The sequence below is a fragment of the Lagenorhynchus albirostris genome, chromosome 16 (assembly GCF_949774975.1).
Source record: "Lagenorhynchus albirostris chromosome 16, mLagAlb1.1, whole genome shotgun sequence".
In the NCBI taxonomy this organism is placed as follows: Eukaryota; Metazoa; Chordata; class Mammalia; order Artiodactyla; family Delphinidae; genus Lagenorhynchus; species Lagenorhynchus albirostris.
The window spans coordinates 22,760,931-22,787,679 of NC_083110.1; the positions used below are offsets into that span (position 1 = coordinate 22,760,931).

Sequence of the window (26,749 nt, forward strand, 5' to 3'; positions counted from 1 at the left end):
CTCGCCCCACAGAGCAACATCCTAACTCTCTGACATGGTCCCCAAGGCACTTGGGGCTTAAACCAACCTTACCCCATCCTGTATTCTAGCCTCACAATGCCATAATAATAATACTTCCTAGGAGGCTTTGCACAGTACCAAGCATCTCTCTCTCTCTCTCTATGCTGTTCCCTCTGTTCAGAATGACTTTCTTTCTTTTTTTTTAAATTTATTTACTTTATTTATTTATTGGCTGTGTTGGGTCTTTGTTGCTGCGCACGGGCTTTCTCTTGTTGCAGTGAGCGGGGGCTACTCTTCGTTGTGGTGCGCAGGCTTCTCATTGCAGTGGCTTCTCTTGTTGCAGAGCACGGACTCTAGGGCGCATGGGCTTCAGTGGTTGTAGCACGTGGGCTCTAGAGCGCAGGCTCAGTAGTTGTGGTGCACGGGCTTGGTTGCTTCGCGGCATGTGGGATCTTCCTGGACCAGGGCTCGAACCCGTGTCCCCTGCATTGGCAGGCGGATTCTTAACCACTGCGCCACTAGGGAAGCCCCCAGAATGACTTTCTTGTCTGTCAAATGTTGCTCATCATACAAGGCCCAGCTCAGTGGCCTCCTCTTCCAGGAAAAGTTCAGTGGCCTCCTCTTCCAGGAAGCCTTCTTGGAGTTCCCAACCCTGAATTAGCATCTACCTCCTCTCTGCAGCTCAGGGTAATGGGAAAAGTCCTGGAGTTCCTGCCGTGTTGTCAGCCTCTCTAAGCCTCAGTTTCCTCATCTGTGGATTGGGGATCATTGGACGAGGGAGAGGAGAAAGCCTGGATTCTCAGGCCCTGGCCTGTGTAGACTTCGCCAGGGCTGGTGAAGCTTGGCCCCTTCAGGGTTAACTCCCTGCAATGCCAGGGGCGGAAGTGAGGAGGACAGAGTGTGAAATGAAGTCACTTCCCTGCCTGGGGGTCTGCCATGTGCCTGGCCTTCTGCAGTAAATCCTGTTTCCTCCTTGGCCACTGTGTGCCCACCCACTCCTGGCTCCCATGACCCTGAAGGTCACCAGCAGGTGGGGCTCCCCATGGAATGTTGGCCTGTCGTTCATCCGGCGAGGTCACTTCCTGTCTGGATAAGCTGGCCACCTTTCCTGCCACAGCCTTCCACATGCGGGTTTCATGGGAATCATGGGTGTGGGGTCCAAGGGAGGCTTCCCGAGGTCAAGTTCAATGCCCAGCTGACACCTTTTATTCTGGGGGCACTGGGGCCCAGGGAGGGCAGGGCGCTTCTCGAGGTCAGGCCTCTGGACCACACTGCAATTTTGGGGCCTCTGTGGGTGTCCTCCTGTGGGGTCGCAGGCCTGTAGGGTAAGGTGAGGAGGTCATTCAGCCTCCCTGGGCCTCCTTTTCTTCTTCTGTGGAACCTGGGGGAGCCTGTGTGTCAGGTCTGCCTCAAGAACTGAGCTGGTCAGCCCAGGACATTCTTGACCTCATTGAATCCTCACTTCACTGCAGGGACCCTGAGGCTCATAGAAGCTCAGGAACTGACCTGGGTCTCTGGTGGGGGATGGTGCTGGGAGCCTACCCAGGCCTCTCTGACCCCAATGTCCTGGTTTATTCCCCCGGAAGGTATTTAGCTTTTCCTCAGTGGCAACTCAGGAACATCCCCACTCCTCTGCTCTTTTCCTGTGGGATCAGGGTCTCCTTGGGCTGTAAAGTTGATGTAGAACCCTGGTCCCTGGCATCAGTGTAGTGTGCATACTGTGTAGTTCCTTTTTCCCCCTTCTTTTTTCTATAAATAGTATATATTTATATGGGAAAATCAGAGTAAATAAAGATATGCAGGAAGATTAGAAAAATCATCTGTGATCCCACTTCTCAGTGATAATCAAGTTTATCATTAATGTTTTGAGATTTGTCCTTCCAGACATTTTTTGTGGTGTGTGTGTGTGATTGTGTGTGAGTGTTTGTGCTTGTGTACAGGAACCCTCTCTCCTTTTCAATGGGATGAAGCTGTAAATTACTGTTTAGCGTCTTTTTTTTTTTTTCAAACTCAACATACAATAGGTATTTTCCTATGTCAGTAAATAAACTGCTCCTTGCTTCTTTTGAAGGAAACTTTTTTTGGAAACTTTTAAGTTGAAATTTAACACACATCACAAGCATACAGCTCGATGATTGTACGAAGTGAGCACAGCCTTCGGAGCCTCACCAAGTCAAGAAACAGAATTCCTCCAGCACCCCGACCCTGTACCCCATCACTGTCCCTACCTCCTTCCTGCTCTAGACGTGACTTTGTCCCTGATTTCCAACACCATACACTACTTTGGCCTGATTTTGAGTTTTAGATAAATGCTATCATATAGTGCTTGCTTATGTTGGCGTCTTTGGCTCCACATTCTGTTAGGGACGGTCATCTGATGCTCTGTCCATTTTAATGACGATGTGATGATGTCCATGATACGTTCAACTTTGAGCACTGTTGATGTGAAAGATGTTTCCAGTCTTTGACTAATGTAAACAAAGCTGTACCCAACACCTTCGTGGCCGTATCTTTGATTATTTCCTTTGACTCAGCTGATGAATTGCTGGATCAAAGTGTTGTAAATTGTTAAGATATTTTAGGAGTATTGCCAGATTGTCCTCCAGTTTACATCCTGCCAGGTGCTTAGGAGGGAGCGCATCCCTGGCACCCATACAGAGACCTGTTGTTTTCATCCTGCTGTGCTTATGATGCCACGAAAGGCAACACGTGGCAGCTCCTTGTTCCCAATTTTTAAATTAGGTGAATATCTTTTCTCACAGTCATGGTCATTTGTATTTCTTCTTTGTTGAGTTTTTGGTTTTGTTTTTTTGGTATGCTTTACTTTAAAAAAATTTCTTTTTAAAGTTTTTGTCCATGCTGCGTGGCATGCGAGATCTTAGTTCCCCGACCAGGGATCGAACCCGCGCCCCCTGCATTGGAAGCTCGGAGTCTTAACCACTGGACTGCCAGGGAAGTCCCTGGTATGCTTTACTTTTAAGACATACTTGTTTTCTCATTTTAAAAAACCCTCTATATTAAGTATGATAAATAATAAAAATAGGTTGAAATTTTTTTTTTTTTGCATTATGCGGGCCTCTCACTGTTGTGGCCTCGCCCGTTGCGGAGCACAGGCTCCAGATGCGAAGGCTCAGCGGCCATGGCTCACGGGCCTAGCTGCTCCGTGGCATGTGGGATCTTCCCAGACCGGGACACGAACCCGTGTCCCCTGCATTGGCAGGCGGACTCAACCACTGCGCCACCAGGGAAGCCCTGTTGAAAATATTTTTATCCAATTTGTCATTTGCCTTATAACTTTGTGGTTTTTCTGTGTTGGTTAAAAGCTGACCATTTTTTAATGTAGTCTGGTCTATTGATATATAACTTTATGTCTCCTCTAGCATTTGCATAGAAAGTTCTGTTATGCCCCCAGATTATATAAATATTTACTTATGTTCTTTCGCTTCTCTGGTTCCCATTGTAGTGTGTCATTGTTCATCCTTCTGTACTTACCTTGGGAGCATGTTGTTAGGTGAGGGACAGCTTAGAGGTTTAGAGCATGCACTCAGAGGCTTTCAGCCACCAGTGTACCCTTGAGCAGATTACAGAGACCCTCTGTGCCTCAGTGTCTGTAGCTGCAAAATGGGAATAATGCTAGGACACAATAACCAAGGGCTTATGGTGGTGGTTAAATCATGGCTATTTGCCAACTTTTTAGTCTCAATACTCCTTCCTTTACACTCTTAAAAACTGAAGACCCCAAAGAGCTCTTGTTTATGTGGGTGATATATTTATAACTTGATATTTACAATATTAGAAATTAAAACAGTATATTTAAAAGCATATATTTATACATTCATTTAAAAAATAATGATAGCAGACCCATTACATGTTAAAATAAATAAATTTTTTCCTGAAAAATAACTATGTTTTAAATACGGTAGGAAGAGTAGCATTGTTTTGCCATTTTGCAAATCTCTTTAATGTCTGGTTTAATAGAAGACAGCTAGATTCTCATATCTGTTCCTGCGTTCAATCTGTTGTGATATGTTGTTTCAATTGAAGTATAGGAAGAAAATCCAGTTTCACACAGGTAGGTTTTTGGAAAAGGGAGGAGTATTTTGTTAGCCTGTGGGTATTTTCCTTTGATACTACATAAAAGTTCAACAAGTGACAGTTTCTTAAAGGGAATGTAGACTCTGAAAACATATTAATGAACGTTTCATATTTTGTTACATTAAAATTCATTGGACTCTTCTTCTCCTATGAATGGCTCTTTGAGCAGGTGTGATTTTGTAACACCATATATCAGTCATTGGGAAAATATTGGTTCACTGAGTTGTTCAGATGTTCCAAATATGGCACAGTTCATTTCATCATATCCAAAAATTACATGTGTTAACCATATCATAGCAAAACCTTTGTGCTTTACGAAGCTTTTAAATTCCTGGTGGCTGATGCAAGTTTTTGAGAATTCTAATTTTTCCTTAAAAGTTCAAACTTTATCACTGACAATAAATGCTCTCAGTTGTTTTCCTTGAAGGGACAGGCTCACTTTGTTCATTTTTGAGAAAACGTCTACCAAATATCCAATTGTGAATAACCATCATTTGTTTGTCAGCCATTCTTTCACATGAAAGTGGTGCTGCACGGACAAAGAGGCTGGTTCTGCGGACAGCGCAGAGCAGCTCTCAAGGGCTTGTCCTGCAGACATCTGTCGTATGCCAGCAACTAGCCCACGTGCTCTTCCCAGGTCAGCACACAGAATACTGAAGAGACATGTACTCAAGCAAGGGCTGAGAGTCAGTGAAATTAATCGGTTTCACTGCTCCATCAAGGACATTCTTAAGTGACACTGGTGTATTTTGTCACCGCAAGTGATGACCAGCCCAGTTCCGGGCCGCTGCTGGGCCTCCTGCTGAGCCTCTAGCAGTTTCACCCACCGTGGCCTTTGCTCCTCATGGTGAGAAAGGCAACGATGTCTTCTTACTGTCCTGAGAACACTTTGACCTTGTGCTTCGTTCTCTGGAGCAAGAGAGCTCTTCCTGGTCAGGGTCTTCCCTGCTCAGTAAAGTGAAGCAGAACAGCAGGGAGGTGCAGGGAGAGGGGTAGGAGGCCCCCGGTCCTGGCCCTGCTGGCCACTGTCTCTGTGACTGGGCAGGTCTCTGGCCTACTCTATACCTTAGTTTCCTCTTCTATAGAATGAGAGGGACAGACTAGGGTCTCAGAGGTGGCTTTGACTCTAAGATACACGTTGGTGCCTAAGGGGAATTTAGACCCCGTCTTGTGTTTGCGAGTGTGTGTGTGTGTGTGTGTGTGCGCGCGTGTGTTGGGTGTTGGGGGATGAGGCCCAGGGCTGGCAGTGGGCTGGTCTGAGCCCCTACCCTGGGTACAGACTGAAAGTGTGATGCCCCCTTCCTCTCTAACCTCCTCCCCCAGCTCTCCCCTGGCCCCGGGGCAGGGGAGCCCTGGAGCATGGTGACTTCCTCTGTGTTTGTTCTGCAGCTGAGGCAGATGTTTCCTGCAGCTGGCCACTCAGCCTCCTGCCCTATTTTTAGCTCCATTGTTACCCACCCCAGGCATCTGGCTGCCAGGGGTGTGTGAGAGGCTGTGGCCCTGGAAGGGGCACTCTTCCCTGGGTTCGGCTTGTTCTCTGCCTTCTGCTGGGTCCCTGGGTTAAGCTTCCCGGTGTCTTTTGGGAACGTGAGGGTGGCTGCGGGAAAAATGGAAGAGTAGATGGATGCGTGGATGATGCAGTACAAAGGGCCCAGGCTGCGAACCAGAGGCCTGGCTGTGTTGTTATGTCATGTAATAAACTCTCCATGCCTCAGTTTTTCCATCTGCTAAATGGCATAATAGCTTACACTTCTGCCTTTCTCATCGGGTCGTTCTGAAGCTGAAATGAGATAGTGGATGTGAAATTTGTTTAGTAAAATGGCATTAGGAACATACAACTATTGTGGGTTCAACCCTGTGGAGGCCCCGAAGGAGCATCAGATCCAGAGTGGGGAGATGAGGCATGTACTTTCCAAACACTGGGCCAGTGGGCGCAAGGTCAGGGTTGTGCGGGGTACAGGCTGCGTTTTGGAAGGTTTGGAGGGGACGGGGACATTTCCACTGGACGTTGATGGATGGGGTGGGGGTGGGGATGGTGTTCCTGGTTGTTGGACCAGGAGGGCAGAGACATGGAGGCAGGGAAGGGCCGGATGTGTCCTGGGAGATCCAAGCAGTAAAGGGCCTTGAGCGTTTCTGGCCGGCAGCTCTGGAGCTGCTCCCCTAGGAAGGGGCCCCATGGTGGGTCTGGGGGCAAGAAGCCCAGCAACCCCCTTCCTGAGCTGGCAGCACAGCAGCTCTGCTTCTGGCTGTTTTACACACTGGACTTCCATGAAGGATTGATTTTGTGCGAAGGATTGAGCTGCTCAAATGTTGTCCTACCCATCTTGTCCAGCTCCCTCACTTTCCAGGTGGAAATCTCAAGTGTGGCCCAGAGAGGGCTGTGTTGAACTTGAGGCCTCTCAGAGAGCCTGTGTGGAGGGAAACATCTCCTGGGGCTTTTCCTACTCCACACCGTAGGGCAGCTGCGACCTGGCTTTGCCTGGAATGTCAGAGGTGTGCAGGGTAAATAGGGGATGATGAGGGTGGGAACGGGGGTCTTGAAGGCCAGGCAAGGGAGTCTGGACTGGAGGCCGCAGGGGTGGGAGGGATGGGGACAAATCCCAGAATTGGGTCATGGTTCTTCCCAGCTCCTTAAAATGATACTTTGGGTCCCTGTGGCGTTGCTGGAGGTCAGAATTGGGGTTCAAGCGCAAGTTCCCACTGGCCTTTTGGGGCCCAGTCCCTGGAAGCAGCCAGGAGAGTGTCAGCAGGGTCAGGGTCCTGGGCGTGGTGTCAGGAGGCGCTAGGTTTCTGCTGACCTTGAAAATGCCCAAATGCCCAGCTTCTTTGAGCACCGTCACTGAGCACGTGAGCATGTCCATATACTTTGAACCCTGCTCTCCCCAGGGCCCTCCGCCTACTCCCAATCTGAGATGGACACGGGCTTTAGGCTCTTTCAGGCACAGGATGAATGTCCTGTCCAGAGTTGACTGGCGCCTCCCTGGGGGTTTCTACACTCCCCTCCTGCTCATCCTTGAAAGAACCTACAGGTAGGGTCCCTCCGAGCCAGATAATGCCTTCTTGTTTTCTAGGGAGTTCCCCTGCTCAGAAAGGCCCCCGAGAGGGACACAGAGAGACTCCAGATGGGGAGACTCCTGCGATTTCTCTCTACCTTTTTGGAGGGATGGAGCCCAAGGGTCTACCTACACTGGGGAACAAACATTTAGCAGCTTGGAACCTTCTAGATTTATACAGCTGACTCGGGGAAAGCTCCCGCACCACACGGCCCGTCAGTTGATGATCCTGTGACGCGTGGGCGTCTCCTCAGCCGCACCCGTGGGCCCTGGTGGCCAGGGATAGCGTCTTCTGTATTCGTGAGCTGCCGTGGCCCCAGCAAGGGCTGGGCTCACTGGACCCTGGCATCGAGCTGCTCGAGCATGACCAGCAGGGAACCCAGTGTTCTGCCGTGAAAGGGGAAAGAAGGAAGTTGTGCCTTGCGGTGTATGGTCATTGAGGGCCAACCCTAAATATGACGGAGTGCATTAGTCAGGATTAGATTTGCCTGTGAATAATAGGAAGAGCCAAATAACAGTGGTTTACACGAGATGGAAGTTCATTCCTCTGTCCTGTCCGAGCCCAGAGTCTCGCGGTCCAGGCCTGGTGTGGTGGTTCGGCTCCAAGACGGCTCTGAACCGTCAGCCATCACGCCGATGTTCCAGGCAGCGGGATGGAGGAAGGGGGCAAAGGGGGCTCATAAGGAAGGATCTGGAATTTGCCAAGGGCACGTACTGCCCCTTATGTCCCATCGGCTAGAATTAGTCACCTGGCCCCAGGTAGCTGCAAGGGAGATAAGGAGTGTGGTCCTGGCCGTGGGCAGCCATGTGCTCAGCTAGCTGCCCTGTCCCTCCTCTGGTTTGTTTAGTGGAGACGGAGGGAGGGAGGGGATGAAGGCATTGTGGGCATTTTGATCAAACCTGAGGATGTTCCCAGGCTGAGAAACTGGGCCAGCGGTTCGGGGGCAGCAGAGTCTCACCCAGGGAGATTCCTCAGGAGGAGGCCAGTCCTGCTTTGGGACCAGAAAGCCACACGCCTCAGGCCAGGAAGGGAAGCAGGGGCTGAGCCTGAGGGAGAAAGGCTTTCAGGGGTCTGGAGCCAGCCCCGTGGCATGGTCAGAATGAGGGAGGTGGGCCACCCTCTTCTCAGAGGGTCGGGGTGTGCTGAGAAAGTGCTGTCCCCAGTCCAAGATCCCATATAAGCAGAGCTTCCTATCAGGCACAGCTGACCCACCATGGGGAGCTCCAGAGATGGGGGGTTCCCCAGGCCTGGAAGCAGGTAACTAGGGGTGCTGGAAAGGGCCCTTTTATTTCCCGAGGGTCCTGAATTCCAGGAACCCCCAGCCCCACTGGAGCACCTGGTAACAAGTTCCAGGGTCTTCACTGGCCGCAGAGCAGGCAGGAGCCCCCTCTCTGCCCTCCGCCTGTCAGGTGAGCCGAGAGGGAGGCTTGTTGCCCCTTCACTGAGGGCGGGGCCTGCTGCGCCACCTGCAGCTTCTCCCAGCCCAGGGGTCCATCTGCAGGGTGATCACCTGGCTCTGCTGCTGCCCCACACTGGCCCCCACTCTCCACAGCTCCTCGGCTGGCCGCCCGGTCACTCTGCCCACCTTCGTCCCACCTCCAGAGGCTCCCCCTGGTTTGCAGGCTGAAGCCCGGAACACAAGGCCCAGCTCACAGAGGCAGCCCACCTGATGAACACATGGCACTATTTCCAAACATTCATCCACCTTCTGTTTTTAATTTTTAATCTTTTTTGTTTGTTTGTTTTAGAAAAACTAAAAACACTTCAGAAACATATAATGTAGGTCGTGAAGGTCTCCTGCAATCTCAGACCCCAGACAGCTTTATTTTTAAAAAATTGATCTTGTCCTAATTTTAAAAAGAAGGAGGCTAAGGGGCAACGGTTGCGAAGGGATTGGTCTGGGTGACCACCAGAGACATGAGGTGAGGGGCTACGCGCAGAAACCAGAACTCTGCTTCTACTAAGCCAGGTAGCCTGGGGAAATTCACGTCACTGACCCTGCTTAGCTGTTTCCTCTCTGCAAAGTGGGAGCTGCAAACCCTGTCTCGCCTCCCTTGAAGGTGGTTGTCAGCAGCAAAGACAGAGAAACCACAAAGACACAAAAAGCGCCACCAGGCTGCAGGAATGGAATGATTATCATGGGAACATGGATGACCACAGGCAGAGGGTGGCCAAGGCACTGAGCCGAGGGAGCACAGGGGGACTTGGGGGAGGGTAAGGTGGGGGATGCACTGGGTGAAGAGTTGTGACCTTTGTCCAGCTTTGAAACTATTACACATAACCGCACTTAAAAACATTCCCAAAATAATCATGTTTGTTGTAGGAAATTTAGAAGTGATGGATAAGCAAAAAAGAAAATAAATACCATACTCAGTCCCCCAGTCAGGAATGAGTACCATTATGTTTAAACATCTTCCCCCTTTTGTACCTGCTTGTTGTTGGGTGCCATCCTTGGTCCCATCAGAAAGGAGACGGGCAGGGTGGGAAGGTGAAGTGATGGAGCTGATTTGTTCCATCAGCAATTGTGTGTCTGGCTCCCTCAGTGGGACAGAGCCAGGAAGGACACAGCATGGCCCCTGCTGGGAACAGCATGCAGTGGAAGGGAATGGAATGTCCCATTTTGTGATGCTTACAATGTGCTGTGGGAGTTGAGGGATGGGGGTGGGTGTGTAGTCAGTCAGGGAGAGCTTCCTGGAGGAGCTGGGCTTTAACTTCCAAGGGCGGGTAGAATGTGGGGGAGGAGGGGAGTCCAGGTGAGAAAGTGCGGGGTGGGAGCATCTTCCCCCCACCCTCTCGTGTGCACTGAGACCTGCTCCTTGATGCCGGGTGCTTGCTCTTCTGTGCGTCCTGAAAGCTGCAGATGCCCCCAGGTTGTCATCTGTTCATCTCAGAAATATTTCCTGAGCATCTACTGGGACCCGGTCACCGTTCTGGTGCTGGGGCCATGGCGTGGACAAATTAGGCGCCGTCCTGCTCCTGGGGAGTCGGGGAGGCTGCTGCTACAGACATAATCCCATCAATGAGGCAACTGAAAAATAAAAGGAGGTCATAAGCTGGAGAAGAATTGAGGGGTGTGTGTGGACAGACTGCATCGCCAGGACCTCAGAGAGGCTTCTGGGGAAGGACGTTTGAGCCAAGACTAGGGGAAGGGGCAGCCACGTGAGCAAGCTGCAGAGTGCTCCAGGGGGAGGGGTGGTGGGTGAGAAGCTTTCATGAGTAGGAGAGGGTCTGGGGCGTTGGAAGGAGGAGGAGGACGTGGCCAGTGGCTGGGGCATCATAGCAAAGCGAGGGGTGGGGGCCTGTCCGCCGGGCTGAGGGGTTTGCATGTTACAGTGTGATGGAAGGAAATGACATGACCTCCACCCGAGCGCCCTCTGCCCGTGATCGTCCGTGTTCCCGTGATAATCCTTCCATTCCTACAGTCTGGTGGGGCTTTTTGTGTCTTTGTGGTTTTTCCGTCTCTGCAACTGACAACAGCCCTCGAGGGAGGCGAGACAGGGTTTATGGCTCCCACTTTGCACAAGAGGAAACAGCTAAGCAGGGCCAACGATGTGATTTAGGACTTCAGAGATGCTTCTGGCTGCTGCATGGAGGATGGATTGCAGGGGTCATCCATCCTCCCGGAGGGAAGGAGAGAGACTCCTGGAGGCTGCTGCAGTCACTCTAGGCAGGGGCCAGTGACCAGTGGTGGCAGAGCAGTTGGACCGACTAGGGGTGCGAACCCGTTCATCTGTGGGCGGGCTTTCAGAGCAGGCAGAGGACTTGCCCAAGGCCCCAGAGCAGAGCTAGGCTCTCTTGGTTCTTGATTAAGACCAGAAGCAGACGGAAATCTCCCTAGGTGGCTCACCGGGCAGAGTGAAACGGAGGGACTTGGAATTCTGTGTTACTACAGTAGGACAGCTGCTGCGGCCCAGCCCCACTCGGCCCTGTTGTTTGCCCGGGATGAGAGCCAGGGGATTGCTGAGCCCACTTATTCCCTCAGACCATTCCTTTTATAGGCAGTGTCTGGACACGGCCCTGGCCCTGGCCTGGGAGTGTCTGGGAGGTTTAGATCTGGTACCAGTCCGTGGTTGCAGGGAGAGGATGTGGAGAAGGTGGGGAGAGAGTGCAGGCAGAGTGGGGCCTGGAGGGATATGAAGGGCTGCTGGTGAGTCGCGCCCTCGCTGTGTTTGGGCTGGGTGGGTGTTGCCTTAAACACACATTCACTTGTTTCATTCCTGTACGATCCAATTAGGGAGGTAGATTTATGGTCCCCAGTTTATAGTTGGGGAAACCGAGACTCAGAGAAGTTAAGCATGTGCCACAGGACTAATACGTGGTAGAGATGAGAAGATAGGGATCAGCCAGATTTCGGCCCCAGAGTCCATGCTTCACATAGAGTTGAAACCACTGGATCCCCCAGCTAGGTGTGAGGGTGTTGGGGAGTTCTCACTTTCTATCTGTTAAATGGAAATGCTGCCACTGCCTTCCTGGGGTCTCCTCACTCCTCAAACAGAGGGTTTTAAGTTCTTGCCTGCAGCAGGCATTGGGCTCAGCTCTGAGGACCCTGAGCTGCCGAGGGCGGCCCTCAAGGACCACGGAGGACTTGACACTCAGCATCACTGTCTGACAGGAGTACAGGTTTCCCCGCTATCCGAAGGTAGAGCATTCCTGGGGAAGCTTTGTTAGCTGAAATGGCATCCAGCGGAGAAACAGTTACCTTAGGACAAGTGCACTGGCTAACAATGCACAAAATAAGTCGGATAAAGCACAGATGCTCACCGGCGCGGTTCAAACCTCTGGGCTTGCTGCTGAGATGTTGAGAGTGGTTCCTGGGAAGGAGCTTGGCGAGGGGTGCGTGGCCCCTGTAACGGCTCCTGCAAAACAAACGCTCAACACTAGTTTTCTTTCCCCCCCCTTTTTTTTGTGGTAAAAGCAAAATCCTCTTCAGATTTCTCTTGGTTAGCAGAAACAGTTACTAATGTAGGTCTTTCATAAAAGCAAAGTGGCATAAAGCGAACTTTCAAAAAATGGGGGATACCTGTATAAAGTGAGCCACGTGTTTTTTTTAATTGAAGTATATAGTTGGTTTGCAATGTTGTGTTAGTTTCACCACGTGTCATTTTAACTGGCCACATAAAAAAGTAAAAAAGAAATAGGTGAACTTAATTTTAGTAACATGTATTATTTAATCCCAGTATATCAAAATGTGATCATTTTGACATACAATCAACATAATAAATTGTTAATGAGATATTTCACTTTGTTTTGTACTACGTCTTTGAATCCAGTGTGTATTTTACACTTGCAGCACGTCCCAGTGTGGATTGGATCAGCCACGTTGCAAGGGCTCAGCAGCCAGTGCAGTGGTGGTTCCTGTATTGCACAGCCCAGCTCCAGAGTCTGATTGATCCCTGCCCCCACCTCTGCAGTGCATGATAACAGCTGATTTTTAAGGAGGACTCACTGATCAGGCCCTGTTCTGAGGACTTTTATAGTTACACAGTGGACCCTTGAACAACACAGGTTTGAACTGTGCGGGTCCACTTATACGTGATTGTTTTTCAATAGACAGCTACTGCATGATCTGTGGTTGGTTGGATCCAGGTACACGGAACTGCGGGTACGGATCTTAGACTCCCCGGAGGGTCAACGCCCCTAACCCCCGTGTTGTTGAAGGGTCAACTGTGTTGTTGAACCTTCATAGCAACCCCTCAGGGGAGGTACTCCTGCTGTCCCCATTTCATTGATGGGGCAGCTGAAGTCCAGAGAGGTAGCTTGGCTGAGGTTGCACAGTGGGTGAGTTGTGGAGCTAAGGAGGAAGGTGTGACGAGGGGGGCGAGCTCCTCTTGTTTTTAACAGATTTATTTAGGCCAACTTCATACGACAGAATTCACCCTTTTTTTTTTGCGGTACACGGGCCTCTCATTGTTGTGGCCTCTCCCGTTGCGGAGCACAGGCTCCGGACGCACAGGCTCAGCGGCCATGGCTCACGGGCCTAGCCGCTCCGCGGCATGTGGGATCTTCCCGGATCGGGGCACGAACCCGTGTCCTCTGCATCGGCAGGCGGACTCTCAACCACTGCGCCACCAGGGAAGCCCAGAATTCACCCATTTTAAGTGTATGGTTCACCACTGGCAAATGTATGTAGTTGTGTAACCACCACATTCAATACATAGAGCAATTCTGTCCCCTAAAGGTGCCCTCGAGCCCCTGTGCGGTCGACTCCCCTGTCCCTGACAGCCATTGATCTGTTTTCTGCCCCTGTAGTTTTGCCTTTTCTCAGATGTCATACAAATGGAGCCATACAGTTTGAAGTGTCCGGGCCCTGCTTGTTTCTCTTACTATGATGTTTCTGAGGTTCATCCCATGTCATGTGTTTATCAGTAACTTGTTCCTTTTTTATTGCCGAGTAGTATTTCATTGTATAAATGTGCACGTTTTTCACATTGTTTTCATCTGTTCACCGGTTGATGGACATGTGAGTTGATTTCAGTTTGGGGCTACAATGAATAATGCTGCTGTGTACAAGCCTTTTTCTGGACATGGTTTCATTTCTCTTGGGTAGTTAGTTGCCTGAGAGTAGAATTGCTGAGTCATATGGTAATTGTGTGTTTAAATTTGTAAGAAACTACAAAGCTGTCTTCCAAAGTGGCTGTGCGATGTTACACGTGAGCACCGGGTCTCCAGTTCCTCCACAGCCTTACCAACACTTGATGTTGTTGGTCTTTTAAAATTTGTCATTCTATGGGACTTTCCTGGCAGTCTAGTGATTAAGACTCCGTGCTTCTACTGCAGGGGGTACGGGTTCAATCCCTGGTCAGGGAACTAAGATCACACATGCTGCGCGGTGCAGCCAGAAAGAAAAACAAAATTGTCATTCTAGTGCATTTTGCTGATGACATAAGATGCTGAACATCTTTTATATGCTTCTTTGGCATCCGTATGTACCTTTAAATCTTTTGCCATTGTAAATTGGATTTTTGGTTAACTTAATATTGAGTTGTAAGAGTTGGCATCTCTTTTTTTGGTCGGGATTAAATGAGATAATATACGTCAAATGCTTTTCAATCAGAGGTCCACCCACTGGCCCTCCTGGTGTCCCTCTGGGTCAACACTCAGGGTCACTGGCTATCTCAGGCATCCTGTTTAGACCCTCCCCTTCCTGCTCACCCAGGGTAGGCATAGGAATCACATACTTGACCAACACCCCCTGATTTGGCCAGCGGTACAATGTCTGCTCAAATCGATCTTCCTGCGCTCTCAGCAAAAGCTTCCCCTTGCCTCAGGCCAGAGTCAGCATGGCCCAGCCAGGGGGCCTGGAGTTGGGAGGCAGGAGCCCTGCGTCCCAGTTTCGTCCTTATGACCTCTTCCCTTGTGACTTGGAGCTCATCACTTTCCCTCTCTGGACCTCAGTTTCCTCATCTGTAGAAAGAGAAGGTTGGACTAGGTGACCTCCAGGGGTGTAGCCAGCTCTGAATCTCTGCTTTTGGGGGCCTTGGTGACGGCCATTTGTGGAAGTTCCTGTGATCACAGCATTCCCTAAGGCAGGACTTGGGATTTTGCAAGAGGGTCTGGCAGGCAGGAATGGCTGGAGAAAGGGATGGGGCAGGGTGGTGGCTGGGTCAGGAGCAGATGTCCAGCTTTCTGCTTCAGTTGGAGGAGCCAGACTCTGCTTTGGAAAAGCCACCATTCATCGTTTCCAAGTCCATAGGGTTTGACAAGCTGGAGGCCATGGCTGCTGTTCCATGACCAGGACAGAAGACGTGGGAGAGGGGGAACTGTGAGCTTTGGATCAGAGATGGGGAAACTGACACCAGCATGGTGATGGAATCATCACTCACTTCTACCAAGAATCATGTGAAAAGAAATGGACTTGGGCTCCTGCGATGTTTAGGTCCAGGGCCTTAGGAGTCAGCTGTTGAACCTCTTGTCTGTCATCCCCACTCTAGGACCCAGAATGGTTGTCTGCAGCATCCCCTTGGCTTGAATACAGCCGTTGGCGAGAGGCTCACTGCTCCGGCAAGCTGGACGTTTATGCTGTAGCATCGGGCAGTTAGTTGATGACTTGGAGCTAAGATTCCAGCTCCTGAAGTTTGGTTCTTCTTGGAGAAATGAGGTCACCTCTCTGTGAAAGATTCCATAGGGTGGTTGCTTTTCTCTCGGGACTGACTGCTGTGTGATTGCCCAGAGGCAGGAGGGTGGCATGTCCATGTGTGGAACTTTCTCAAATGCTGTTGTAACTGCAGCCCAGATGATTCTGTGGCTTCTTAGCTGGTCACTGAGGCCTTTGTGGGTGAAATGGAGTCTGCAGTCCTCGCTTCCTGCATGGGAGACTGTGCGTCTCTCTTCCCCTCTAGGAGGTCGTGTCTGGGTGCCCTGGCAGAGAGTGGAGTGGATGGGGGTCCCTGAGGTCCCTGAGTGGCGGTCAAGCAGGTCCAAGAGGGAGGGGAGAGTGTGTGGGGTGTTCTTGCTGTCAGGGTCAGCTGTGAAGAGGCAGGGAGGCAAGCTTATGCTGCCACTTAGCAAAGGCCAGCCGTCCTCACCTGAAATGGACACAGTGAGGCCTGAACCTTATAGGGTTGTGTGCAGGGGGCACCATATGTTGTAAAGCACCCAGCATGGTGCCTGGCACTTAGTAGGTGCTTTGAAATGTTAACAAACAGAGGCAAAGGAGAGACGTGGAAGGGGCCTGTATTTGGTGGGGCTTGGTGTTCCCTTAAAGCAGTGGTTCCCTTTTTTATTTGCCAAGAGCCCCTGTAGCAGAATGGCAGAAGCTCCCAGATCCCTTCTCGGAATGATGTTTTTAAATGCACAAATTAAATAGTTGGGATTACAGAGGGAGTAAATTTTATTGAGAGTGCTATCAAAATACTAAAAAACAAACTTGTGATGTAGTAATACGTGTCCTTAGATACTCTTGCGTTAACAAGATAATCCATTAAGTGAGTTAAGGTTAAATTTTATTTTTTTAAAGACACACCAGCGTCAAGGCTGCTGTTGCTTGGCTTTGATGGGGACATTCATCTGGGGTGTGCCTTTGAGGGCATGTGGCCAGCATGATGGACATGCAGGCATTTGCGATTGGTTCGATGGTCCCAAGTGTGGAGGACCCCGTTTTGCAAATGGCACGGCAGCTTCTTTCCAGCTGGCTTCGTAAGGTGAGGCTAGGCTTCTCGCTTGGATCGTCACATTCTCCACGCTTGTTGAGTGAAAGGCAGTTGTGAGAATCTGCATCCCGCTCTGGGGGATCAAGACCACGAGGCGCAGAGTTGCCCAGAGTTGGCCGGTCCTGCCACCCGAGACCTGGGGGGCAGGGGACCCAGGTCTGATAATTACAGTGGTGTGAAGGGAGTGATGAGTGCAAGCCACGTTTCCAGATACCTGCACGGCTGCTGTGTGATGTGAACACATCTCTGAGCTTAGTGGTGAGTATGTCCTGGGCTTTGCGACACAGCAGGAGTGGCCTTCACTTGTGGTTAAGGAGATGTTAGCTTTTAGTTAGTTAGGAAAATAAGGCCTAATTGTTTGCAAAACCATCCAGGCTCATAGACCCCCCCCCCAATCTTACTATCTAGCCTCATCCTAGTCTACCCCGATTCTCCCCCCAGTGGAGGTTTGAGCACTAGGGATCCCACCTACATGTGTGCCCTCGCTGACCCCTGGCCTGGCAGTGGACAGCAGTGGTATCACCACTAGGACTGCCAATCTTAGGAGCCAGATCCATGTGGAAGGGGCCTTCCGACTGTTCCATCCTTCACCGTCACTCTGTGGCTGGGGCTGCTGAGCCCAGACGGGAGAAGTAAGGTGCCCAAGGCCCCACAGCACGTGGCTAACAGGATGAAGGGTCCTTTGCTGGCGAGGCTCACTCTAGGTGGGGTGGAGAGGCTTCAGGGGGAGAGTCGCAGAGTGAGAAGCCTGGGAATCCCAGGGTTTCCCCCTCCTCTAGACATTTTGGAGATAGGTCAACTTTCAGACGATACGGTCTTTCCCCCATGCCTGCAGCTGTGCACATCTGTATTGTCTCCAGGCTGTCCTTATAGGGACCGGCTGGGGCCTGTCACCGCCTGTGGAGCCCTTGAGAGAGGAAGAAGGCAGGAGCTGGAGCTTTGGGGGAGGCGAGGGGCAGGCGAGATGGAGGTGCCAGGCCTGGCCCAGCCCCGTGGGAGCAGGGCCCGGCCTTGGCCTGGCAGCTGTAGGCAGCTGTTGCCTCCTGCAGGCCCTTCCCATGTCCTGTCTGTCACTCCCTCCTTTGGGACAGCCTCCCGAGTCCTGTTCTTGGAGGAGGCTCTTCCCACCCATGCCTCCTTGGCCCAGGCTGCTGAAGAGGGGTCTAGGGAAAGTTGGTGAGCCATGTTGGGGGCCTGCTGTGGCAGGCGAAGCGGAGAGAAGGTTCTGGCTCTGCTGATGGTCAGCTGGGGGTCCACTGTGGAGCCCCTCACCCGCTCTGAGCGCCTCTGTTCCTGTTTGGAAACAGAGGCTCATTCCTTCCACCTTCTACCAAGAAAAAAAAAAAGAGTGAGAGATTGGACCGGGTGTGGAGAGTCATGATGAGGCTCTTGCAAAAACATTCGGTTAGCGTGTTAGCAGAGCTGTCACACAGCTGCTGGGAGTTGTCAAGGGTGACAAGGCTGGGCCGGAGAGAGGTGGGGAACCCTTTCCAGACTGGAGAGGGAGAGGGGGTGGTTTGGCGTGCTGGGAGGGATGGAATGAGTAGCCATTCTGTCTAGGTGGCTCTGGTAAGGCGGAGCCTGAGGGCACAGCCGGGGGAGGCCCTGGGAGCGCCCGCCTTGGGACCAGGAGCTCTGACTCGGGATCTGGGAGGGGAGAGGGCGCAGTGAGCTCAGCCTTCAGACTGACCTGCTGCCCCGGTTTCATGCTGACCCCTGACCCCACCATCCACTGCCTGAGGTGCCGCTGCTGCTTATGAGAGGGCATGGGCGGAGCATGGATGGTGGGGGACAGGTAGTCCCCGCTGCCTGAGGGGGGACAGCCCATGCCAGGCTGAGGGCAGCTTGGGGAGCGGAGGGGAGTCCTCAGGTTCTAAAGACTGCTTATGGCCTCTGTGTTCTCAGAGGGGAAGTATCTCAGGGTGCGGGTCGGGGGTGCGGGCTGGCCGGGCGGGTCGCTCCCTCCCCCTCCAGATCCTGGTCCGTCAGTGCCACATGGGGCCAGCTGCTGCTGGGCTCTCAGAAAGTTCTTTGAGCCTCTGTCTCCCACGTCTGTTGCCCCCTCTCTTGGGTCTGTGTGGAATTCCCAGCCCCTTCCCTTCCCAGCGGGCCTGGTTCTTGGACGCCTGAGCCAGTCCTCCCCACACCCTCTACCAGCTCTTAGCAGCTCTCCTGGCCTGCTTCCCCAGCCATTCTTTTTATTTGTTTTAAATAGATGTTATTACCCAGTGTTCAGAGGAGAAAAATCAGAAAACGCAGATAAGGAAAAAGGAGAAAATAAAAATTGTCTATAATCTCATCACCAGGTGTTGACTCGGTTAGCATCTTCATGTGCCTCCTCCCGGATTTTTCTCCTGCTACATGTTCATGCATTAAAATGAGATTATAGCCTGTACTTGCTTTGCAGCCTGCTCCTTCCATTCCTGGTTGCTAGATATCTTTCCACAGCAGTCAGTAAGGTATTTTTAAGGCTGTTTAACATTCCACCTTAGAGATACCCCGTAATTTATTCAGCAGATCCCGTTGCAGGCTGTTTCCAGTGTTTTGTTACTATAAGTAACATTGCGATCGACAAAACACCCTTGCAGCCCACTCAGTTATGTGCATCCTTAACTATCAATATTTCCCTAGGAGAGAGCCCTGTGAGGGGAATTGGGAGTCCACGAGGATGCCTGGCATGCCGGAAGTTCGGCAAAAGCTTCGGCTGTTGCGATGTTGATGGTGTTGAGGTTATTGATGGAGAGTTCAGGGGCCTGGTGCTTTTGTTGAACCCTTGATCTTCTGAGAACTCACCCAATCTGGACTTCCCTGGCCTCATTTTGTGACATTCACGGCTAGAATATCCTCCTGCGTCCTGTTCCCATCCAAATCCTTCAAATCTGTCTCCAGACTTCCCTCTGTCTCTGGTTCTGGTTCTGGTTCTGGTTCTGGTTCTCCCTCTGGTGAAGGCCTCCTCCCTCTCCCAGTCTAGAGGGCGTGGCCTCCATGTGGCCTGACCCAATTACTTGGAGCCCTAGGTCCTGCCCTGATGGGGATGGTTAGCCCCTTCCTAACTGTCTTATCTTCACTAGGGGAGTATAAGCTGTAAGGGGTCAGGGGGCTACATCTTCTTGACTCTCCATGTCCATAACTCCCCCAAGGCAGCAGCAGGGGGCCAGGCACACAGTAGGTGCTCCGCGAACCTGTGCTTTGCTGGCACCGGCTTGGAGGCAGCAAACCCACCCTCTGTCTCCAGCTGCAGGGTGAGCTGGCCCTCTCATGGGCCTCAGACTGTGTATCTGTTCACAGGGTAGGGATGGTGGGTGGGCTGGGTCCCTTCCTGCTGTGGCTTTTCCTACCCCCTCCTTGACCTCTTACCCCACAGGTCTTGGGTCCTGAGGCTGCCGGCAGACTATGGGTACAACGGCCAGCACAGCCCAGCAGACAGTCTCAGCCAGCGCCCCCTTTGAGGGCCTCCAGAACGGTGGCACGATGGATGGTCGGCACTCGCTCAGTGTCCACTCCTTCCAGACCACGGGCTTGCACAACAGTAAGGCCAAGTCCATCATCCCCAACAAGGTGGCCCCCGTCGTGATCACGTGAGTGGCAGGACGAGTGTGACCGTGTCCCCGGAAGACATGTCTGGGGGGAGCTGCCTGGAGGGGTGGTGGCATACAGCGCTTCAGAGTCTCCACGCTGCTTACGTAGATGAAGATACTGAGGCCCAGAGAGGTTAAGCAGTTTGTCTGGAGTCACACAGGAAGTGGGTGGCAGAGCCAGCGTCTGTCGCGGGTCTCTTAGCCCATATTACTTGCCATGTCACAGTGCCGGGGAGTGTGGAGAGGGAAGAGTGACTGGGGGAGGGGGGACACCCTTTTGAGAGTAATTTTTGGCTGATGTTTTCAAAGGAAGTTTATATTCTTAGATGCATAAAATGTCGATTTTTTTCACCCCCCACAACCTGTAATTATGGTTCGAAACTGAGGTTAACACCGGGCCATTAAAGGGCCTTGGGCTGAAAAAGCTGGAAGCTGTTGGTCAACTCTCCTAATTAGGCCCTTCAAGGACATTCCCAGAGGGGGCTGAGGGGTTTGTTCTGGCCCCATATTTTGAGAGACCTGGACACACTGCATGCGTCATGTGGGCCCAGGGAAGGAGTGGGTGCTGGGAGCCTGAGGCCAGGGAGACAGAAGGGGCATTGGATGCGTCTCCTGGTGAGTCAGGAAGCCTTGTCTTACATCATATCTGCCCACCGAGCTTCCCTGTCTCTGGACCCCTCCAGGATGGAGGAAGTGGGACATGATGAGCTAAGAATTAAATGTGTTCCACACAGAGATGTTTGGCAGAGAGTTCGCAGATGGGGCCTTCTGTATAAGGAAACCTGAGGAGTGGGAATGATAAATCCGGCCTGTTGCCTTTGGGGCCTGACAGGAAAATTGTAGTCATAATACATTACTGTGCTCATGATAAGGGGAGGAAAAGAGATGTTAAATAAAAGGGACTTGAGGGCTTTCCTGGTGGCTCAGTGGTTAAGAATCTGCCTGCCAATGCAGGGGACATGGGTTCGAGTCCTGGTCCGGGAAGATCCCACATGCCGCGGAGCAACTAAGCCCGTGCGCCACAGCTACTGAGCCTGCGCTCTAGAGCCCACGAGCCACAAGTACTGAAGCCCATGTGCCACAACTACTGAAGCCCGCGTGCCTGGAGCTTGTGCTCCACAACAAGAGAAGCCACCGCAGTGAGAAGCCCGCGGACCACAACGAAGAGCAGCCCCCCGCTCGCCACAAGGAGAGAAAGTCTGCACGAAGCAATGAAGACCCAACACAGCCAGCAATAAAAAAAAAGAAAAGAAATTTATTAAAAAAAGAAAAAAGGGACTTGATATATAGTCTTTTGACTAGCAGATGACAAAACTAGGTTCGGGTCTTGAGCACAGTGTTGGAACCTCGTGTCCTGGGCCTGGCTCTGCCTCTGTCCTGCTCTGTGACCGTGGGCAGATACTTTTCCCTCTCGGGGCCTCAGTTTCCTTATCAGGATATGTGGGGATGACATTCAAAATATTTAAGCGTGGTGTGGCTCAGGACAGTCACCGGTCTGCTGCAAAACTCCTCTGTAGTGAGACTGTGTGCTCCCTGGAGCCAGCCGTGACCCAGTGATCCTTGGGTTGTAGCTTGTTTGAGGTTCAAGGGACCTTAGAAGATCATCCAGTACAGCCGCTGGCAAACCATATCCTTCAGGCCCATCTCCTGTTTCGGTAAATAAGAGTTCAATAAGTGTTCCTTGGGACACTGCCACTCCCGCTCATTTGCATATTGTCAGCAGACGCTTAAGGCTGCAACGGCAGAGTTGAGTAGTTGCAGCTGACTGCGTGGCCCACAAAGCCTAAAGTATTTACTGTCTGGTCCTTTATAGGAAAGGTTTGCTCACCCCTGATCTGATAGCTATTAGATCAGATGTGAAAACTGATCCTGACACAGAAACTGAGTCTCGGGAGGCAGAAGGGTTTGCTCGCCACGGGTCCCGTGTGATGGAGGCAGAGCTGGCCGAGGGAGCCCAGGTCTCTGGACTCCTGTCTAGTGCTCCCCACCCCAGTCATTCCCCCACCCTGCCTTTCCTTTTGTAAAGAGGCTCAGACCCCAGATCATGAGCTCTGGGAGGCTGTGTCTTATTCATTGTTATAATCAGCACAGAACCTTGTTGGGTCTTGAGTGCACAGCGCTCCGCCTGGTTTAGCATCTACAGAAAGCTGTGGGTTTTGTTTGAAATGGCCCTGTGTGGAGGCAGAACTACTGCTAGTAATTGTAGTTAGATTACTAAATGATCACAGTCTTCGAGGCACTGGGCTAAGCACTTACTTCTTTAGCGCATTGTCTTCTCACAGCAGCCCTTAGGAGGTTGCAATTACTGGAAACGGAGCTATAGAGCAAGTAATCCCAAAGCCATGGAGTTACTGAGCGGTGGAGTTGGAGTCATACCCAGGCCACGTGGCCCCAAAGCCTGGGTCCTGAACCACTGCACTGTGCTAGGGGGTTGTCAGTGTGGGGTTGTTCTCAGAGACAATCTGATGGAGGGACCATCTGGGATGGTCCTTGTTAAGCCTTGTTTAAGGAGGCCTTAAACAAGACAGAAGCTTCTGTCTACACAAAAGTCCAGGCTGACGTGGCTGCTCCATGATCAGTCAGGCTCCTCTTCTCTTGTTGCCCCACCATCATCAGCATCTGCTTCCTGCCATCATTTCTGGATGCTAGACAGGGAGAAGGAGGGAAGGGTAGAGGGCACACGTCTTCTCTTTAAGGGGATGGCCCAGAAGTTGCGCACATCACTTCTCCTCACATCCCATTGGCCCAAACTGAATCACATGATCACACTAGCTGCAAGGGAGGCTGGGACATGTAGTCTTCAGCTGGATGTCCCAGTCACAATTCCAGGGTACTATTGCTGAGGAAGAAGGAGAGAGTGGCTATTGGGGGACAGTGGGCAGCCTCTATCATAAATGCGTGGGTGGGATGGGGTGGCCCTGCCGTAGGCCTGGTGAGGGTGGAGCGGATACTGGCCGCGGAGGTTGCCTGACTCAGTCTCCATTCTGCCCCTGGCAGGTACAACTGCAAGGAGGAGTTCCAGATCCACGATGAGCTGCTCAAAGCCCATTACACGCTGGGCCGGCTCTCAGATGCCACCCCAGAGCACTACCTGGTGCAGGTGAGGTTGGGCCTGTCCCTCTCTCCCCCTTGCAGCCTCTCCTACCCTCTTGCCCTCCTTCCTCACAGGCTCCCTCCCTAATCTCCTCCTGCTTTCCACACTGTCCCCCTTCTCTGCTTCACTGCCTCACCCCACCCTCTGGGGTCCTGATCCCACTTCCTCTCACCCCCTGGTTTCCTGGGCCCTGTTCCTCCTGCCCTGTGGAGCCCCCTGCTCTTCTGTCCCCATCTGTCCCCTGCCTGGCCCCCAGCCTGCCCACACCTCTCTCTCAGAGCACCAGGGAGAACAGAGAAGGGGGCCTGAAGGACCTGGGACCCCAGACGGCTCCCTGCAGGCTCTCCATCCCATTCTCTTTTGAAGTTTCAGAACTGCTCTGGAATGTAGAGAGATGTAGATGTACATGTACATCTATCTATCTGTCTTTGTATCTTTTTTTTTTTTTTGCCTTAAATATCCCCTGGAAAGTAAACTCTACAAGGGCAGATGACTTTTCATGTGTCTTGTTCACTGCTGTAGCCCCAGGCCCTAGAACAGTGCTTGGGTATAATGTAGGTGCTCAATAAATAGTGAATGAATGAATGAATGAATGAATGATAATCATGATGATTAAACTGTATTTGTTGAAAAAGGGTCCGGGTAGGAGGTGGCAGTGGACGGGTAGATGGGTGAACAGGTGGATGAGATGACCTCATGGTTCCTTTTTGCCCAGGAATGTGTCTTCTGGTTCCTCCTGCTTTCACCTGATCCCTGAGTAGTGTTTTCCTCTTTTCTCTGTAGTCACTGCCTCCCCAGCTGGGGAGGGGAGAAACCTGCCCATTCCCAGAGCCGCAGGCCTCTAGGAAGTGGCTAGCAGTTCTCTCCTGGTTGATTCTTGGTGCCCCAGCTGTGACTCCCTACTCGAGCCCCTTTTCCATGAGCTTCCTCTGGGTATGAGAGATGTTTGCTGTGTGCCCGGGGAGCTGCAGGCCCATCCTAGAGGCAGCTTTGGTCTTCTGTTTCATGTCCCTGGAGTACCTCTCCCTGCTCTCCTTCTTCAAGGCCAGGCTCAGATGCCACTTCCTGCATGAAGCCTTTTTGGATTCCCCCTCAGGAGGAGTTGCCTTTCCTTTTCCCACACAGTACGACACTCCTCCTGGCATCACGGATAGTCACGTATTTTGTCTACTTTTTCCACGAGTCAGCAGACAACTTGAGGACCATGTCCCCCACCCCCTCTCCCTGCTCCCCATCCCCTGGGGCCTGGGACAGAGCCCTGTTTGTAGAAGACGTCCCAGAGTCATCTGAGTGACCCCCTGTGGCTCTCCCCCTGCCAGGGCCGCTACTTCCTGGTGCGGGATGTTGCAGAGAAGATGGACGTGCTGGGCACTTTGCAGAGCTGTGGGGCCCCCAACTTCCGGCAGGTGCGGGGCGGGCTCACCGTGTTCGGCATGGGGCAGCCCAGCCTCTCAGGATTCAGGCGGGTTCTTCAGAAACTCCAGAAGGACGGACACAGGGTAAGCATGGCCATTTCCCATGCAGGGGCTAGCCCCCAAATCTGGGGAAACGGGTTCCAGGAGGGGCAACTTCAGAGGCTCTGGAGGGGCCTGGCCGTATCATAAGGAGGGTGACTGGTGACCAGGACCAGGCCCTGCCAGGCCTGCAGTGCCATTATGGTCACTGTGGTCAGCGTGACTGGGAAATTCTGGGTGAATGTTTATTGCACTGTCCTGTGTGGACATGGGAGCCCCAAGGTCAGAAGCCCCTTATACACCGTACAGGATGATGATCACAGCTAACACTTACGTCCTCATGTCAATCCTATGAGGCAGTTATTCACCCATTTTACAGAGGAGGAAACTGAGGCCCAGAGAGGATAAGTGACACAGCCCCTGAGTGGTGTCCCAAGACACAAACCTAGACCCCTGGACTCCACGCGCCTGCTTTACATGCCTCCTCTCTCCTGCCTGATGTGGAGGTGGGGTTTTGAGTGTCTCCAGGACAGAGGATGAGTGTCCACTGTGATTGCAGGCTTATGGCGGGCAGCCGAGTGTGATTTGACCTGGGTTAAGATGGAGAGTCCTTAGTGAACCAGAGTGGGGAGGGGGTGTTAGCTGAGCACGGATCCCACCTTCCCAGCAAGTTCTGCAGGGCGGGGCCTGCCCACACATCTCCCTCTGTCTGTACGGTGCTCAGTGAATGCATGATTACATGGTGGTGGTGGGCATTCACTTCTTCAGCTGATGTTTATCAAGCACTTGATTTACCTAGGGCTCTGCGCTAGGAATTGTGGGGACACGAAAATGACAAGGACATGATTCTGCCCGCAAGGAGCCTGTAGTCCACAAAGGGAGAAAGATGTATTCACTGATAACGTTAATCCAGGGCAGGAGTTAACACCACAAGATTCAGATCAAGGGCTCTTGGCCCTGAGAGGAGGGAGGTCAGGAGCCGGTGGCCTTGGGACTGAGCTTTGCTTCTGGGGTAGGATTCAGGTTGCAGGGGCAGAGTGGGGTGATGGGCCCGGGATGAGGGGGAGCGGCTAGCTTGGAGGCCCCGAGGTGGGGGAGCGGTGACGCTTCCCTCCTTCTTGGGTTCCCGGCAGGAGTGCGTCATCTTCTGTGTGCGGGAGGAGCCCGTGCTGTTTCTGCGTGCTGATGAGGACTTTGTGCCCTACACGCCTCGAGACAAGCAGAGTCTTCACGAGAACCTCCAGGGCCTCGGACCCGGGGTCCAGGTGGAGCGCTTGGAGCTGGCCATCCGGAAGGAGGTGAGGGCCAGCGGTGTGGGTGGGAGGCCGCCCCCCGGTAGGCCTTGGACAGCTGGGTTGAGCCCAGCCCCGCTTTGCTCTCACTGACACACACTCGCTCACTTTTCTGCCCTGCTTGGGTGAATGGCTGCTGCAACGCTGGCCCCGGGCAGCCTGGGGAAGGACTTCTCTTCTCGGCTCTGCTTGCCTCTGCCCCTTTCCCACCCTGCTTTTCTCCTCCAAACTCAGCACCATTATTTAGAAAAGGGTCTGGTGGAGGAGAAAGAGCACTAGACTGAAAGCCCCAGGACAAGTTCAGCCTCCTGTGAGCTGTGAGGCCTGGGCTGGGTCACTTCTCTCCATGCGCCTCTTTCTGAGGTTCCTCTGTCCTCCTCCTTCACAGCTGGGAGGTTTGTCAGGGTCTCTGAGGCTGTTGAGGCACCCAGAGGTGTGTAAAGAGTGTGTGGGGGTCATGGGGTCCCCTACCTCCCTGGGACATCCCGGGCAGGAGCGGAGGCCGCAGCTCAGGCTTTCTCCCCTCTAGCTCCCAGCTGACCGAGCTTCCTCCTGTCCTTCAGTCTGGCGGTTTAGCCAATTCCTGCTGCCCACCGGGCCAAGCCCTTCCAGCCTGGCCCCAGTGTGGGCCATGTCAACTCAGGCATGGGTGGCTGCCCTCGGGCCAGCGGCCACCCTGGTCCCGTCAGGGCTCCCAGGGCACAGAGAGGACCTCTGGTGTGTAGTTCTCCCTGGAGGGAAAGCAGCCTGTCCATGGCCTCGGTGTGGCCTAGGCACTCCAGAGCTCAGCCAGGAAAGTCCATCATGGCCCTCTGACCCCCTACCTCCTCTAGATCCACGACTTTGCCCAGCTGAGCGAGAACAAGTACTACGTGTACCACAACACCGAAGACCTGCGGGGGGAGCCCCACGCCGTGGCCGTCAAGGGCGAGGACGATGTGCACGTGACCCAGGAGGTGTACAAGCGGCCCCTCTTCCTGCGGCCCACCTACAGGTACTGAGGGCCTGCACAGGCCCCCAGTGTGCTGGGTGT

At 52.5% G+C, this 26,749-nt stretch overlaps 1 protein-coding gene across 4 annotated transcripts in view; it reads left to right on the forward strand.

Moving 5' to 3' along the window:
* The window catches only part of PALD1 (phosphatase domain containing paladin 1), an 83,955-nt gene that overhangs the window by 19,454 nt on the left and 37,752 nt on the right, over positions 1-26,749 (forward strand). For 3 of the 4 annotated variants that reach the window (XM_060126315.1, XM_060126313.1, XM_060126316.1), the window contains exons 2-6: positions 19,663-19,876; positions 22,874-22,976; positions 24,290-24,469; positions 25,558-25,722; positions 26,550-26,710. In XM_060126315.1, the coding sequence (XP_059982298.1) occupies positions 19,692-19,876; positions 22,874-22,976; positions 24,290-24,469; positions 25,558-25,722; positions 26,550-26,710 (794 nt within the window). In that variant the 5' untranslated portion in view covers positions 19,663-19,691. The remainder of the gene's footprint in view (positions 1-19,662; positions 19,877-22,873; positions 22,977-24,289; positions 24,470-25,557; positions 25,723-26,549; positions 26,711-26,749) is intronic. The other variant, XM_060126317.1, reaches the window with a different exon arrangement.